Source organism: Nicotiana tomentosiformis, chromosome 2 (genome assembly GCF_000390325.3).
Source record: "Nicotiana tomentosiformis chromosome 2, ASM39032v3, whole genome shotgun sequence".
NCBI lineage: Eukaryota > Viridiplantae > Streptophyta > Magnoliopsida > Solanales > Solanaceae > Nicotiana > Nicotiana tomentosiformis.
Window position 1 is genome coordinate 72494126 of NC_090813.1, and position 18704 is coordinate 72512829.

At 42.5% G+C, this 18704-nt stretch overlaps 1 protein-coding gene across 1 annotated transcript; it reads right to left on the reverse strand.

Annotated features, from left to right (window-relative positions):
* Window positions 1-401: 401 nt before the first annotated feature.
* LOC138905058 (uncharacterized) lies at window positions 402-893 on the reverse strand. Its single transcript, XM_070193560.1, has one exon. The coding sequence runs from the start codon at window positions 891-893 to the stop codon at window positions 402-404; it is 492 nt and encodes a 163-aa protein (XP_070049661.1).
* Window positions 894-18704: the final 17811 nt, after the last annotated feature.

An 18704-nucleotide genomic window follows, 5' to 3' on the forward strand; every position in this document is an offset into this window, starting at 1 on the left:
CTACCTGCCTTCCGTGATATATTTTCTTCTGTACATGATATCACTGGGCTTAACTAGCTCTGATTCGGAGACCTCACTCTTATTAGGGATATGTCATCAATGACGTTATAAGTTACATTATTGGAATAAGATTTTGCATTAAAATCTAAATGACCACTAATATAATTATGAACGCCTAATGATCTGGCCCAAGCAGTCTTACATGTTCTGCTTGGCCCCTCCAGTATCAGACTCAATGGTCTGCCACTACTATTATACTTCACTGGCCTCGCAGATGGGTCTTCGAAAACCTCACCTAACCATTGCTCTATATCATCCGGGACCACATAGCTTTGCGGGTCCCATTTTGAAATAAATAGTTGTTTAGGAGGGCAGAAATGTCTATCTAAATTAGCCCTTAATTAATCTAAATCTCTAATATAATCTCTGGGTTGTTCCTCCATTAATATTTTAAGGGCATTAATGGTGGATCCTGAATTAATGGCCTTTGCGTATGAATCGTTGGCGGATTGGCAACCTCCTCTACTTGATCTGCCATCGATTTGGAAAACTTCAAAATCAATGATGTCTCCGTCTTTCTCCACGTATGTTTTAACATCGGAGGAGGACTTAGCTCCCTGAATGTTCGGATGGAAATGTGCTGACATGGTTGGGGAAGTGAGGTCGAATGCTCTATTGTTGGTGCAGACATACTTGCCTTCGAATTGGATGAGCACATGGAGATGAGGTTCCCCATCTTCGTGTAATTCTCTGGAAACCCTAATAAATAATTTATTTACTGGGGTAGAATTATTTTGTAACTGTGTAAGAGCTTCGTCTTTTGTAAGAGAACGGTGGGGATAAGTCAAGAAATAATTCTTGTCTTGAATTCTAAATTTTTTAGACGGTGGCATATTTGTAATAAGAGTGAGGTCTCCGAATCAGAGCTCCCTTCAACATGGTGAAATGAATTGGAGACTGGAGTACCATATATACTAGAACCCTTAATAGCCTTATTGATCCAGTTCACAAACGTGGCGTCCATCCGTTATAATATTACCGGATGGACGCGCATTTTTAAAAGTGGGCCCCCACATGTCTGTACTATTCATTGTAGATGATTGAATGTTGTCCGAATGTAATCATTGCATATTCAAATTTCAAATTAAATGTATCCGGATTAGAAAGTCATGCTTGCCGTGACTTTCCTAGAACTTGCTGGGCAAGTTTGTCACATTATAAATCATGGGGGGGGGGGGGGGGGCATTAATGCAACCAATGGCTTCAATACCTTGGGCCTATAGCCAATGTTGGGTCTGTGAATTTATTAAATGGGCTTACTCTGGGCCTGGCCCAGAATCAGCGTGGGTCTGATGTGGACTTAATTGAGTCCATGTTTTTTGATTTTGGGGGGAACTAGATACTGCAGCATCTATGACCCCCCGTTGCTACAGAGTGTTTTGGGCCGTGGTAATGGACCGGGAGCCCAATGGAATACTACCTGCCTTCCGTGATATATTTTCTTCTGTACAAGATATCACTGGGCTTAACTAGCTCTGATTCGGAGACCTCACTCTTATTAGGGATATGTCATCAATGAGGTTATAAGTTACATTATTGGAATAAGATTTTGCATTAAAATCTAAATGACCACTAATATAATTATGAACGCCTAATGATCTGGCCCAAGCAGTCTTACCTGTTCTACTTGACCCCTCTAATATCAGACTCAATGGTCTGTCACTACTATTATTCTTCGCTGGCCTCGCAGATGGGTCTTCGAAAACCTCACCTAACCATTGCTCTATATCATCTGGGACCTCATAGCTTTGTGGGTCCCATTTTGAAATAAATAGTTGTTTAGGAGGGCAAAAATGTCTATCTAAATTAGTCCTTAATTTATCTAAATCTCTAATATAATCTCTGGGCTGTTCCTCTATTAATATTTTAAGGGCATTAATGGTGGATCCTGAATTAATGGCCTTTGCGTATGAATCGTTGGCGGATTGGCAACCTCCTTGAGCACATGGAGATGAGGTTCCCCATCTTCGTGTAATTCTCTGGAAACCCTAATAAATAATTTATTTACTGGGGTAGAAATATTTTGTAACTGTGTAAGAGCTTCGTCTTTTGTAAGAGAACAGTGGGAATAAGTCAAGAAATAATTCTTGGCTTGAATTCTAAATTTTTTAGACGGTGGCATATTTGTAATAAGAGTGAGGTCTCCGAATCAGAGCTCCCTTCAACTTGGTGAAATGAATTGGAGACTGGAGTACCATATATACTAGAATCTTTAATAGCCTTATTGATCCAGTTCACACACGTGGCGTCCATCGTGTCAAGGTTTCATATGGAACAGATGGATTTGCCTCCGGTCGCGGACGATTGGGACGTTCAGGCATTCACCCAAGGACTCAACCCCCAAAGCTCATTGGCTTCGTAGCAGTTGAAACAAAATTTGATAGAATACTGATGTCGCCCAAACGCACACCACAAATATAGGTAGTGAGGCGGTCGAAGCAATAATAAAACCCAACGCAAGTCGGGGTCGAATCCTCAGGGAGTTAGAATTGGGATTAGGTATATATTTAGTGTAATTGTACAATATGCCTTAGATTACACTTCCACATTCTTGTTTGTTGTTTCTACTTCTACTTTAAACTATTGATTGCAATTATAAAACTAGAATACAATATTTTTGGTTTTGGTTGTTTTCCAAATGATAAAAGATCTAGGGTCATGACGTTCACCTAGATGGTTACCTAATGGGTTGAAACCTCTAGGACAAGCCTGATTGGTCGGGGTTGTAATATAGCAATCACACGCAATTATCCACTTTATACCTCTCGGTAGCTTGAGTGGTTTTGCCCAATTTGACTTTCTCAAGTCCAAATGGGTATTGCACAAAACAAGTGATAACTGCTCAAGTCGAGTCTTACTTTCTCTAGATTCAACCCTTTAATTGGGGCTATCAATTTCTTGAGTTCACCCCAATTTCTTGTTAGCCAAGTTTTTCTAGACTTAGTCTCTCTTTCTCAAGTAGATACTAATTCAATTAGGCATGAATCAATGTTTGAAACCATTAATTCTTGAATTCAAGCAAGAACTAGGCTAAATATCACTACTCAATCAAAAACAAGTCCTAAATCCAACACCCATTAAGTACCCACACTAGGGTTGGGCCACAACCCTAGCTAGAAATTTAGCAACTCATGAAAAATGAAGAAATATAAGAAGAAATTAAGATAGAATGCATAATAATTGATTAGAGAAAGAAAATATAATGTTTAGAAGCTAATCTAGTACAATATTACTCAAAATAGTAAAGGAAAACGGCTCAGGTGCTCTCCCAAGACAAAACCTACCCTAAAATGACATAAAGTTCTATTTATACTAAGCTGAAAATATCTAACAAAAATGCCCCTGCGGAGGTTGTGCGGCCACATAATTATGTGTGTGGTCCGCACAACGAGACTTGGCTTGACAGGTTCCAGTTCTGCTTCCGCACAATTCTTGATTGCGGCCGCACTCCTTCAACTACTGCGAACCGCACATTTGTGAGTGCGACCACACTCTTGCTTCTGCGGCCGCACAATTATAGTGCCGTCTGCACTCTTTGATCTTAAGCTCTGGCTGTGTGAGACTTATGCGGACCTCATAAAAATGAGTGCGGCCGTGCTCTTGATTATGCGGACACACAAAAATGGTGCGGTCCGCATTTCTTCTTGAACTTGAAATTCCATCTCTCTGATCTTTGACTTCTGCGGGCCGCATATTATTGAGTGCGGCCGCACTTGTCATTTTGTGGCCGCCCAATTATGGTGCGGTCCGCTCTCCTTCAACTTGCCCAAAACAAAATCTCTGAATCTCCTCTTCTGCGGCCGCACAATATTTGTGCGGTTCACATACTCTGAAGAAACACTGACATGGCTCTTTCTTTGTTTTGCGGCTACACACAGAATTGTGCGGTCCGCACTGTGAGCCTTTTGCCTTATTTTGGTCCTTATCCACTTTTGACTCCTTTATGAGTTGATTTTGGCTTCTTTAGCTCATTTTCCAATGTTCTTGTACAAAAGCACATTTCATTAGTTTTCAGGAATACTTTTAAGCATTTTTGAGCTAAAACACAAGTAAAAGAGAGCAAATAAACGGTCACAATCCCTACTTATCAACTCCCCCAAACTTAAGCTCTTGCTTGTCCTCAAGCAATTAAGGCAATTCCCACCTCCACTAGAAAAAGGGATATTTTAGATGGCCTAAGGTAAATCAATTACACATCAATTGGGACCAACAATTACCCATAACATTTATGAATTATCAACAACGCAATAATTTGACTTTTTGAGTACCATAGTTCTAATGCGACACTAGAGCATTAAGAGTTGACTCTATTCATCGAGGACGCTCGCTCTTTCACGTAGGTCATTTTGGATCCCAAACTCCTCCTCCTCTACTCTCCATTAGCAAATCTCACTTTATAATGTAACACCTGAATCAAGGATTGCGAAAAGTGCGCTTGTCTCTCTCAAAAGAATGTCACAAGTCCGGCTTTAAGTACCATACGCTTGCCCCTCATGTAAATCACCACTAATGTAAGCTCACCCAACCTGAGATCATGTAGGACTTTTGCGGGATGTAATGAAGGCTTTAGGACCAAGGTAGGATTTTATTGGAATAGAATGGTTTCATCTTTCCTCAAGCACTCCATTTTCTCTTTTCAGCTCATACCTTTTTGACTCTTTGAGTCATTTTCTTTTTTCTCGGGGGAACTAGAGAGACGTAACGTCACTCTTTCTTGATCATGACATTCATTTTTCTCCTTTTCTATTTACTCCATGCCTATCATCATTGTTTTCTTTGAATCCCTTCAACTTTCTACCTTATTCACTTTCGTTTTGGTATTTTTCTTTTGTTCTTTCTTTCTTTTCTTTGCCTTCCCTTTTCTTCATTTCTTTCTTTTCTTTGTACCTTTTATCACTTCCAAACTCCTCGTCTCTCCCGCAAACTTATGTTTTTGCCAATTGTTTCTCAAGAATGCTAAGGAAATATTGGGTGCCAAGAGAGGGTCATTACCAAACGGATAAAGGCTCGTAACATGGTTATTGAAAGAAAGAGGACTTAGGCTCAAATGGGTTGACTAGGGATATCACATTGGTAGGATATGGAAGAATTCAAATTTCAAATTGGACCAAGGATAGCCTACAATCATTTGTCAAGCCAAGCTACACTTAGAATTTCGCCTAGAAAAACATTCGGGGCAAGTTCTAGACTATTAGCACAGGTACTTGGACTTGCAATTCAATACCTCACCTCTCATGCTGCTGGATTGCTAAAGAGAATGGAGTCGAGGGCCCACAATAACCCTAGTTGAGATTGAGAATCACAAAAGGCTCGACTGAACCACTCGATGACTGCTTAAGTCAACACAAGAGTCAAAAGGTCACAACTAGAGCTAATTTCTGCCAACAATTTGTTTTTAACCATAAGGTCGTGGGTAAATATGTTGGTACCAAGTGAAGCATGTTAGAGGCTTTTTTTATTCATTACTACTATATTTGCCTAAACATAAAAGAAAACGGACTCAATCCCTTAAGAAGGTTGTCACGCCATCCATCATTGGGAAGAGCCACCCGGTTCACACAAAATCCACCTTTGGAAAGAACCGTGGCATTAAGAATACCAAAGGCTTATTGATCACTCAGACATAAAAAGAATCTAATAAATCAAAAAGAAACTACTAAAGTAAATAAGAAGTTCTACTACTATGAAAGACAAAGTAAAGAAGCTACGAAATAAACTACGGAAAGCAAGATAAATGAATATACAAACCGAAGTAAAATGAATATATACAAACCGAAGTAAAATGAATATATACATCAAACGAAGGGGGAGAATATATACATACCAAAGAGAAAATAAAGATAAAGGAAAAAAATAGTATAAGAGTTATTAGAGGCCACATGTCAATGTCAATCAATCAAAATAGACCAATCCCCGAATAAAAATAAGCATTGTCCTCAATGCTTAACAAAAATAAGAACAGGGAAGGGTAGAGAGTTAAGAGAACTCCCTATGTGGTCTCAGTCTGCATGGGATCCTCAGAACCCTCGGTCTCCTCTAGTTGTATCTCATCATCACCTGGCTGAGGGACAACAGGGTTGCTGAGCATCTGTATTATCTCCTCAGCGGTGTGGGCAGTCACAACCGGCTCCTCAGACTGGCCGGCTGCTATATATGATGCCTCTCGTACTACTGGTGCTGAAGCTGCTCCCTCCATGAGTAGGTCCAGTGGTAGATCTCCGGCCGATGCAAGCTTGGTAACTGTTGTTGTCAAATTATCCACCGACTTCTTCGATGCTTGAGACTTCCGCATTTTCTTTACCTGTTTGCCCAAATCCTCAATGACATCCCCATGTGCCACCAAAGTCTCCATAATGGTCTTCTGGTTGTCCAAAATCTTCTTCAATATTTCCTCCACTGACGGAGGTACCTGTGGTGCAGCCTGGGCAGAAGACTGTGTTGAAACAGCACTGGATATGTAAGACAGCTTTGAAGTAGCTGCCTGCATCCAGTTGTTGAGACTCGCCAATGTCTGGGAGACTCGTAGCATAGTAAGTGGATAAGTAGATGAAGCTGGCACTGATAATGGAGCTGATGGTCTGGAAGAAGAAGATGGTGGCATGTCTGCTGTCCCGGTGGAAGGTCCGGTTGTTGTGGAAGGCATAGCATATGCGGAAGGCTCAGCAGCTGAATCAGTAACTACTATCGTTGGCTCCTCAGACTAGCCAACGGAGTTAGTTGCCTTACCCTTGAACTTCGGGTTGTCAGAACCCTGTAGGTGGTACCATGAGAAAGGCTTCTTGGCCTTTACTTTAGTATCATACTGCCTTGGCTCCACCTTTTGATCATTGAAGTACTCTATGAGGAAGTTCAGGTAGGGGTAGGATCTCTCATCCTTCTGGATAGCGAAAGTGATATTGGTTGACATTATAGCAAACACATTGATCGAGTACCCATCCATAATTGAATCCACCAGGACTGCTCGGGGAAGTGGGAGGTTGTTCTCATTTAAGCACGGGTCAATGCGGTTGCACACGAAAGTCTGCCACCCTTTAGCTTCAAAGTGTAGGGTGGCCCGAACTATTGGAACCCCTGCTGTGAGCCACAGAGGTGTTGATCCTCGAATAGCCAAAATCTCAGCTAGCCACGGGCGAGCTGCACAACCCATAGCCAGCTTTTCCAAGTATTGGGCTGCCTCCAATTCTTCAAATCCCATGTAAGAGTTCAAAGCACAGGAGTCGAATTGGATTTTCAGATTTCGCACTTTTGTCACCTTGGTACCCTTCTTAATGTGAGCCACATTGGAATAAAATTCTTTAACCAAGTGCTCATTTGCATCGAGGGCGCTTTGGGTGAACCATTTCCATCATTTTCTCTCCTGGAACTGTCTGAGGACATTTGGGTTATGCTTGTCCAAATCCTTCATCAAGAATTCTAGCTCAAGAGTGAGCGGTATCTGGGGCCACCACTCTCTAAATCTGTTGAAGGCAGTCAAGCTAACAAATCTGTCTTCCCACATCTCCCTTTTCTTTGTCCTCTCAAGACCACCTACTTGTATGATACTTTAGTATCATACTGCGTCGGCTCCACCTTTTGATCATTGAAGTACTCTGTGAGGAAGTTCGGGTAGGGGTAGGATCTCTCATCCTTCTAGACAGCCAAAATGATATTGGTTGACATTATAGCACCCACATTTATCGGGTACCCAGCCATAATTGAAGCCACTGAGACTGCTCAGGGAAGTGGGAGGTTGTTCTCATAATTGAAGCACGGGTCAATGCAGCTGCACACAAAAGTCTGCCACCCTTTAGCTTCAAAGTTTAGGGTGGCCCGGACTATTGGAACCCCTGCTGTGAGGCACAGAGTTGTTTATCCTCGAATAACCAAAATCTCAGCTAGCCACGGGCAAGCTACATTACCCATAGCCAACTTTTCCAAGTATTGGGCTGCCTCCACTTCTTCAAATCCCACGTAAGAGTTCAAAGCACAGGAGTCGAATCGGATTTTTAGATTTTGCACTTTTGTCACCTTGGTACCCTTCTTAATGTGAGCCACATTGGAATAAAATTCTTTAACCAAGTGCTCATTTGCACCGAGGGTGCTTTGGGTAAACCATTTCCATCATTTTATCTCCTAGAACTGTCTGAGGACATTTGGGTTATGCTTGTCCAAATCCTTCATCAAGAATTTTCGCTCAAGAGTGAGCGATCTCTGGGGCCACCACTCTCTAAATCTGTTGAACGCAGTCAAGCTGACAAATCTGTCTTCCCACATCTCCCTTTTCTTTGTCCTCTCAATACCACCCACTTGAGTGTCTCCCCCTCTACCGTCATCTGGTACGTCATCGTCATCATCGACATTGATTGGTGCAGCCAAGGCATGTGAGGAAGAGGGCTTAGAATCATGGCTACCCTCTTCCGAACCTTTAGAAGAACTAGCAGCGAAAGATGATTCATCAACTAAGTGGAATATACCTGAGACTTGTTGAGGTTGGGTGTTAGGTGGGGCTTGGTCAGAGTTTCCCTCAGAAACTTCCCTAGACGGGAGATACTCACTGGTGTCTGATGATTCAGGGACTCCGTTAGTCGTAGCCTTCTTGCTTAACACTCTCTGGATGGCTAGTGGTAGGTTACTCTTGCTTCGTCCTCGGCCTCGGGAGGGTTCTGCCCTCCCTTTTGATGTATCTCCTCCACCTCATGATCTAACCATCGTCTGCAATTCATAACAATAAGAATCAGTTAGAGTTCAGGTACATAGGACATAGATATATGCATGATAGTTGCAGGTCAGTTATGAAAAAATAGAAGAGGCAGTGCGGATCGCACAAAAGTGAGTGCGGACGCAGACTGCCCAGTGCGGACCGCACAAAAGTGAGTGAGGTCGCACAATCAAAAGTGCGGACCGCACAATTTTGAGTGCGGCCGCACAGCCCCAGGTTCAAACTACTAGGTCTCTGATCATTTAATAGTGCAGACCGCAAAATTTTACTGCGGACTGCATATTTTTAAGTGCGGTCCACACAATTCAAGCATACAGATGCCCTAACTTAGAGACTGCGAACCGCGCGAAAGTGTGTGCGGCCGCACAATTTGGATTAACACGGCACTGCTTTACGATTCATACAAGTTTTGCAAGAATTACACATGGCCCTAATAATCAAGCATGATTAGCTATTTACCCAGGCCCAAATTAACAATTATGAAGCTACCCACATGATTTTGAGAAAATATGACTAACTATTGACATTTTTAGGCATGAAATTAACCCTAGACAAAAGAACAAAACTAAGAGAAGATGAAAAATCTAAAGATGAAATGAACATAACAGTGATGGAGGATGCAGGTGAGAATCTAAGAGATAAAATGCTTGAAGTTTGAGAATTAGTGGGGGATGCACTGTGTTTGCTTAGGGCTTGAAGTTTCAGAGAATGTAAAGTGTAAAAAGTTGAGAAAATCCCTATTTATACTTTGACCCGTCGGGCCCAGAATTTACCTAAATGCGGCCGTACAATTTTGAGTGTGGTCCGCACTCATTACCTGTTCCTTCGAAGATGTTCTGCGGACCGCACAAAAGTGAGTGCGACCGCAGAATTTGTGCGGATCGCACAATTTTGTGTGCGGCCGCACTTTGTTAAGGATATTTGATAGACCAACTTCAGAGAGCATATGATTTTGATCTTCTGGTTGTGCGACCGCACACAGAATTGTGCGGCCGCAGAGTGGTTGTGCGGTCCGCACTTTTTGTGACACTTAGCCAATTTTTCTTGCACAATCCCTACAATGCACACCCATTCCTTAATACACTTCAAAACTAGTTAGCACAAAACAACACCTATCTAACAAAGAATAAAAGAAAAAGAAAAAGACACATTGGTTGCCTCCCAAGAAGCGCCTGATTTAACGTCGCGGCACGATGCAGATTACTAATCATTTGAAATGAAGAACTGCCACAATGTGGCCATCATCAACCTTGCCAAGATAATGTTTAACCTGGTGCCCATTGACTCTAAACACCTCATCATTCTTATTTTTCAATTCTAGAGCACCAAAGGGGGTTACATTCACCACTTCAAAGGGGCCACTCCATTTTGACTTCAACTTGCCCGGAAACATCCGTAACCGGGAATTGAACAATAGCACAAGATCACCCTTTTTAAATTCCTTATTGTGGATGTACTTGTCATAGAGGTACTTCATCTTCTCCTTGTAAAGGGACGAGCTTGTGTAGGCATGATACCGGAATTCATCAAGCTCATTCAATTGTGACACCCTTAGATTTGCCGCGACATCCCATTCAAGGTTCAACTTCTTCAAAGCCCACATGGCCTTATGCTCAAGTTCTATCGGAAGATGGGATGCCTTACCGAACACCAACCGGTATGGATACATCCCGATCGGTATTTTGTAGGCCGTTCTATAAGCCCAAAGAGCATCATCAAGTTTTCTTGACCAATCCGTCCGGTTGGCATTGACTGTCTTTGACAAAATACTCTTTATATCCCGGTTGGAGACTTCAACTTGTCCGCTTGCTTGAGGATGGTAGGGGGTTGATACTTTGTGAGTGACACCATACTTTGTGAGTAAGATATCAAAAACCTTGTTGCAAAAATGCAAACCCCCATCACTAATAATGGCTCTTGGGGTACCAAACCTCGTGAAGATATTCTTTTTCAAGAATGCCACCACATTCCTTGCTTCATTGTTGGGCAAAGAAATGGCCTCAACCCATTCAGATACATAATCCACTGCAACTAGAATGTAGGTATTTCCACAAGAGCTAACAAACGGGCCCATAAAATCAATACCCCACACATCGAAAATATCTATCTCCAAAATAGTGGTAAGAGGAATTTCATTCTTCTTTGAGATCCCACATGCCCTTTAGCATTCATCACACCGCTTGACAAGCTCACTAGCATCCTTGTAGAGAGTAGGCCAATAGAATCTACAACTCAAAACTTTTGCTGTCGTTCTTGCTCCACCATGGTGACCACCATACGGTGAAGAGTGGCAAGCCTAAAGAATACACATTTGTTCTTCCTCCGTCACACATCCTCGGATCACACCATCGGTACATATCTGGAAAAATATAGCTCATCCCAATAATAGTCAAGGCAATCCCGTTTGAGCTTCTTTCTTTGGTTTGAAGAGAACTCATTTGGTACAATGCCACTCACAAGATAATTGGCCAAGTCGGTGAACCATGGCATCCCGGTCATAGAAATGGCTAGGAGTTGCTCGTCGGGAAATGAATCATTTATCTCAAGGCCATCATGTGGCCTCCCCTCCTCCTCCAATCGGGATAAGTGATCCACCACTTGATTTTCACTATCCTTATGGCCTTGAATATCTAGATCAAACTCTTGCAATAGAAGTACCTATCGCATCAACATTGCCTTAGAATCCTTCTTGCTCATAAAATACCGAAGCGCCGCATGGTCGGTGTGAACAATCACCTTTATACCCATCAAGTACGGGCGAAACTTCTCCATAGCAAAGACAATAGCAAGGAGCTCTTTTCGGTCACTGTGTAGTTGACTTGGGCATCATTCATTGTCTTGCTTGCATAATAGACCGGATGGAAGATTTTGTTGATATGTTGGCCCAACTTCGCTCCAACCGCCACATCACTTGCGTCGCACATGAGCTCAAAAGGCAAGCTCCAATCCGTTGCGGTAATAATAGAAGTAGTAGTCAACTTGAACTTAAGCAACTCGAATGCCTTCATTGAAATGGAACTTGGCATCCTTCTCCAAAAGTTTGCACAAAGGGCTCACCACCTTAGAAAAATCCTTGATGAATCGGCGATAGAACCCCGTATGACCCAAAAAGCTCCTCACTCCCTTCACGGATGTAGGGGGAGGGAGTTTGGAGATCACTTCAACTTTGGCCTTATCAACCTCAATACCATACTTTGAAATCTTGTGACCGAGGATAATGCCTTCCTCGACCATGAAGTGACATTTCTCCCAATTCAAAACCAAGTTAGTTTCCTCACATCTTGTCAATACCTTGTCCAAGTTGTTCAAGCAATCATAAAAATCATTCCCAATGACAGAGAAAACGTCCATGAAGACCTCAAGAATATCTTCCACCATATCAGTGAAAATAGCCACCATACACCGTTAAATAGTCGCCGATGCATTACATAACCCAAACGGCATCCTCGAGAATGCAAAGCTACCATATGGACAAGTGAAAGTGGTCTTCTCTTGGTCCTCAAGATCAATAAGAATCTGATTGTAGCTGGAGTATCCATCCGGGAAGCAATAAAAAGCACGTCCGGCCAACCTATCCAACATTTGATCAAGAAATGGAAGCGGAAAATGATCTTTCCGAGTGACTTTGTTGAGCTTCCTATAGTCCATGCACACTCTCCACCTGGTGACAGTTCTTGTGGGGATCAATTCATTCTTGTCATTAGTTATCACGGTCATGCCCCCTTTCTTTGGGACACATTGCACTAGAGAAGTCCATGAGCTATCGAAAATGGGGTAAACAACCCCAGCATCCAACCACTTTATGATCTCCTTCTTCACTACCTCTTGCATTGCTTCATTCAATCTTCTTTGATGCTCCACAGAGGGTTTGGCATCCTCCTCCAAAATAATCTTGTGCATACAAAAGGCGGGGCTTATACCCCGAATATCCGCCAATATCCAATCTATCGCTTTCTTCCTCTTTTTGAGCACCGCCAAAGTAGAATCTACCTGCACGTTAGTCAACCAAGAGGAAAGAATAACAGGTAAAGTGGAACAAGGGCCAAGAAACTCATACCTTTGATGTGAAGGCAAAGGCTTTAACTCCAAAGTAGGAGGCTCCTCGATTGAGGGCTTTGTTGGAGGAGTCTTCCGGTTCTCAAGATCTAAGGACAATTTTCGGGGTTCATAAGTATATGACCCAATTCCTTGCAAAGCATTGACACATTACACAAAGCCTTCCTTCTCAACATCATCATGATTGAGCAACACAGCTTCCAAGGTATCCTCAACATTCATCAGAGAACTAGCATCATCAAGAATACTTCGGTCACTAAATCCACCAATGAACAAACTTCGTTGCTATTTGGTTGCCTCATCGATTTGCATACATGGAAAATCACCTTTTTGTCACCCACCCGAAAAGTGAGATCACCGGCTTCCACATCAACAAGAGCCTTCCCCGTAGCAAGGAATGGTCTACCTAATATAATAGGCACCTCGTAGTCAGCCTCACAATCAAGGATCACAAAGTCCGCTGGAAGGATGAACTTATCAACATGGACTAACACATCATCAATAATTCCCAATGGCCTCTTCATAGTCTGATCCGTCATTTGCAACCTCATAGATGTGGGTTTTGGTTGCCTAATTCCCAAAGTTTTGAACACAGAGTAGGGCATCAAGTTCATACTTGCCCCCAAATCACATAAAGCTTTGGCAAAGTCGGCGCTCCCAATAGTGCAAGGGATTGTGAAAGCACTCGGATCTTCCAATTTCGGAGTCATTGAGTGCACAATAGCACTAACTTGATGTGTCATCTCGATAGTTTCACAATTCATCGACCTCTTCTTGGTGACCAAGTCCTTCATGAACTTTGCATAACCCGACATTTGTTTCAACGCCTCAACCAATGGTACATTGATAGACAAACTCTTCATTATGTAAATAAACTTTTTGAATTGGTTCTCACTATTTTCTTTGCAAGACTTTGAGGGTATGGAGGGGGAGGCCTTGGTATTGGTACCTTAGCCTTTGGCACTACCGGTTCCGGTATGTCAATCATGTGCTCCCTAGATGGGTTCACCTCTTCTTGCATCTCCTCCATATTTTCATCAATATCAATTCTCACTTCGTCATTAGCTTGAACCACATTGCTTGGAATTTCATCTTCTTGAAGTACAACATCATCATCCACAATTCTTCTTTGATTTGAGGTGGTTGCATCTCCACCTTTTCCACTTTTCGTAATCACTGCCATAGCATGTCCCGTATTATTTCCCATTTTTGGTTCACCACCGTATCACTTGGTAGTGCCCCCTTAGGACGAGTGTTCAATGCTCGTGAGATTTGACTAAGTTGAACCTCCAAATTGCGGATTGAAGTGTTGTGGGAGGCTAATTGAGCATCAGAATCGGCATTTTTCTCCATCATTTGTTTGAACATACTTTCAATCCGTCCTATCTCATTGTTAGAAGAGCTCGGGCTCGGGCCTTGAGAAGGATAGGGGTGGATTGCTCGGTTTTTGGAACATTGGGGGCCTTTAAAAACCCTACTCCCGGTTGTTGTTGTTGTTCCACCCTCCTTGATTACATCCCCAATTACTTTGATTGTTGCCACCCCAATTGCCTTGGTTTCCTTGATTATTCCAATTGCTTTGATTGTTGTTGCCACCACTCCAATTGCCTTGGTGGCCTTGGTTGTTCCAATTTCCTTGATTTCCTTGTGATCTCTGTTGTTGTTGATTTTGAGCATTGTTTCTTTGACCTTGATAATTGTTGACGTATTGCACTTCTTCTTCTAGATCATTATATGAATCACCTTGGTCATACCTACTATCATTTTGCATAAATTTTTCTGGATGGTTTTGCCCTTGTTGACCTTTTTGCCGTCTCTTGTTCATCATCATATTTACACCTTTCATCGCATTCACTTGTTTCGACCCTTGAATTTGTTGCAGTTGAGCTTTGGCCAATTAGTTCATTATGGTTGTTAACTCTGCGATAGCTTGCCCATGATCATGTAGTTCCTTGTGTAGGTGAATGATATTGGGATCACCTTGCGGAACATTGGCCCTACTTTGCCATGCCGATGAGGTATCCGCCATCTCATCCAAAATTTCACAAGCTTCGGCATAAGGTATGTTCATGAAGTTCCCGCCGGCGAGTTGATTTACCACACAATGATTTGTTGTGTTGATCCCCCTGTAGAAGGTTTGTTGGATCATGGCTTCGGTCATATCATTATTTGGGCACTCTTTAACCATGGTACAATATCTTTCCCAAATCTCATGCAATGGCTCATTGGGCTCTTGCTTGAACGCTAGAATTTCATCCCGTAGTGCAGCCATGTGCCCCAGAGAGAAGAATTTGGCAATGAATCTTTCGGCCAACTCATCCCATATATGGATGGAATGATTGGCCAATCTCTCTAGCTAGTACACTTCTTTTCCCCGTAAAGAGAAAGGAAATAGCCTCAACCTCAGCGCGTCCTCAGAAATATTGGTTTGCTTGCCCCCCCTCCCCAACAAGTATCGACGAACCCCTTGAGATGCTTGTAAGCATTTTGATTTGGAGCCCCGTTGAAGAATCCTTGTTTCTCAAGTAGTGTAAGCATCACGTTGGTGCTTTGGAAGTTGCCCGCCTTAATGTGGGGCAGGACTATAGCACTTGCATAACCCTCGTTCGGCAACACCCGGTACGTTGCCGCCTTGGTGGAGATGGGGGAGGAACGAGAACATTATCATTAGGTGGTTGGCCTCGCCTATTTGCTTGAGGTTCGGGAAGAACCTCATCTCCTTGATCACCGTCCACTTCCTCCCCCAGTGGCAAATTACCAATGGGCTCATTATTGAGAGCAATTATCGTACCTATAAGCAATTCAAAAATAAAATTAGTGACTCGGAAGGAAAAGAAGACAAATCCCACAAAAACATAGATATATAGCTAAATCCGTTTAACTCCCCGGCAACGGCGCCAAAAATTGATGTCGCCCAAACTCACACCACAAATATAGGTAGTGAGGCGGTCGAAGCAATAATAAAACCCAACACAAGTCGGGGTCGAATCCTCAGGGAGTTAGAATTGGGATTAGGTATATATTTAATGTAATTGTACAATATGCCTTAGATTACACTTCCACATTCTTGTTTGTTGTTTCTACTTCTACTTTAAACTATTGATTGCAATTATTAAACTAGAAGAAAATATTTTTGGTTTTGGTTGTTTTCCAAATGATAAAAGATCTAGGGTCGTGACTTTCACCTAGGTGGTTACCTAATTGGTTGAAAACTCTAGGACAAGCCTGATTAGTCGGGGTTGTAATATAGCAATCACATGCAATTACCCACTCTATATCTCTTGTTAGTTTGAGTGGTTTTGCCCAATTTGACTTTCTCAAGTCCAAATGGGTATTGCACAAAACAAGTGATAACTGCTCAAGTCAGGTCTTACTATCTCTAGATTCAACCCTTTAATTGGAGCTATCAATTTCTTGAGTTCACCCTAATTTCTTGTTAGCCAAGTTTTCCTAGACTTAGTCTCTCTTTCTCAAGTAGAGACTAAGTCAATTAGGCATGAATCAATGTTTGCAACCATTAATTCTTGAATTCAAGCAAGAACTAGGCTAAATATCACTAACCCAATCACAAACAAGTCCTAAATCAAACACCCATTAAGTACCCACACTAGGGTTGGGACACAACCCTAACTAGAAATTTAGCTACTCATGAAAAATGAAGAAATACAAGAAGAAATTAAGATAGAATGCATAATAATTGATTAGGGAAAGAAAATCTAATGTTCAGAAGCTAATCTAGTACAATATTACTCAAAACAGTAAAGGAAAACGGCTCAGGTGCTCTCCCAAGACAACCTACCCTAAAAATGACAAAAGGTTATATTTATACTAAGCTGAAAATATCTGACAAAAATACCCCTGCGGAGGTTGTGCGGTCGAATAATTATGTGTGCGGTCCGCACAACGAGACTTGGCTTGACAGGTTCCAGTTTTGCGGCCGCACAATTCTGGATTGGGGCCGCACTCTTTCAACTACTGGAGACCGCACATTTGTGAGTGCGACCGCACTCTTGCTTCTGCGGCCGCACAATAATAGTGCGGTCCGCACTCTTTGATCTTAAGCTCTGGTTGTGTGAGACTTCTGCGGACCGCATAAATATGAGTGCGTCCGCGATCTTGATTATGCGACCGCACAAAAATGGTGCGGTCCGCATTTTTTCTTGAACTTGAAATCCCATCTCTCTGATCTTTAACTTCTGCGGGCCGCATATTATTGAGTGTGGCCGCACTTGTCATTTTGCGGCCGCACAATTATGGTGCAGTCTGCACTCCTTCAACGTACCCAAAACCAGCTCTCTGAATCTCCTCTTCTGCGGCCGCACAATATTTGTGCGGTTTGCATACTCTGAAGAAAAACAGACATGGCTCTTTCTTTGTTTTTGCGGCCACGCACAGAATTGTGCGGTCCACACTATGGGCCTTTTGCCTTGTTTTGGTCCTTGTCCACTTTTGACTCCTTTATGAGTTGGTTTTGACTTCTTTGGCTCATTTCCCAATATTCCTGTACAAAAGCACATTTCATTAGTTTTCGGGAATTCCTTTAAGCATTTTTGAGCTAAATCGCAAGTGAAAGAGAGCAAATAAATGGTCAAAATCCCTACTTATCAAATACCCAGCGATAACTTGGGTCGACGTCCATAACAGGTACCAATAAAAAATTAGAGTCGAAGACGACTAGCTCGGGGCCCCTTCCGGGTCCGTTTATCACATCAGAACTAGTGACAAACCCAAAAGAACCATCGATCATGAACCAAGATCAAACAGAGATTGGTATAAACCTTTTAACGGAGATCGAAGGAGTAATGGGTCCGGACGCAATCCTGCGAGGAATAAAAAAAAAGGACTGATCGAGGCCAGAATAGTCGGGGGCTCATGAGCAAGAGCGGTTTTAACAGGTCACTCGGGGCCCGGGAGGCACCGATATTATCGGAATATAACTTTAGTATCGATGTTGCTAGTATTGTACATCGGACACATCAAAGATACCAAATGGCCTCGACCATTGCAGTCTGATCCTGCCCAAAGGGCCCCTAACCTAATGTGCAAGTATCATGGCACTCACGACCATAGAACCGAGGATTGTCGACAACTAAAGGAAGAAGTAGCCCGGTTATTCAATAACGAACACCTCCGAGAATTTCTGAGTGATCGAGCCAAAATTCACTTTAGGAATAGGGACTCCAACAAACAGATCGAGAAAGAGGAACCCCAGCACATCATTATCATGATAATGGGCGGAGTTGACATCCCTCGCAGACCGATGTCAAAACTCACTAAGGTGTCTATTACAAGGGAAAACGGACTCGAGATTACGTACCGGAGGTAACCGTATCTTTCAATGACGGGGACGCTGAAAGAATCATACAACCACATAATGATGCACTGGTAATATCTGTACTCATGAATAAATCTCAAATTAAGTGTGTGTTAATTGATCCAGGTAGCTCGGCCAATATCATCAGATCGATGGTCGTGGAACAATTGGGTCTACAAGACCAAATAGTACATGCGGTCCGAATTCTAAACAGATTCAACATGGCATGCAAAACTACTAAATGGGAGATAACCATGCCGGTAAACACCATCGGGACCATCCAAGAAACAAATTTCTATATGATTGAAGGAGATATGAGATATAACGCTCTATTCGGAAGGCCATAGATTCATAACATGAGGGCAATACCCTCAACACTTCACCAAGCATTAGAATTCCCCACACCGGAAGGAATCAAGACAGTTTACGGAGAGAAACCGGCCGCAAGAGAAATGTTCGCGGTCGATGAGGTGATCTCGGTGTCTGCACTCTCGACATCAAAGAATTCGGAGTCAGAAACTAAATAGAAATCACCGATACCTGCTCCGACCAAACCGGAGAAGGAAGAGATAGGCG

Coding starts and splice junctions, on each gene's coding strand:
- LOC138905058 (XM_070193560.1), bottom strand. CDS start 893: ATGCCACCGTCTAAAAAATTTAGAATTCAAGACAAGAATTATTTCTTG.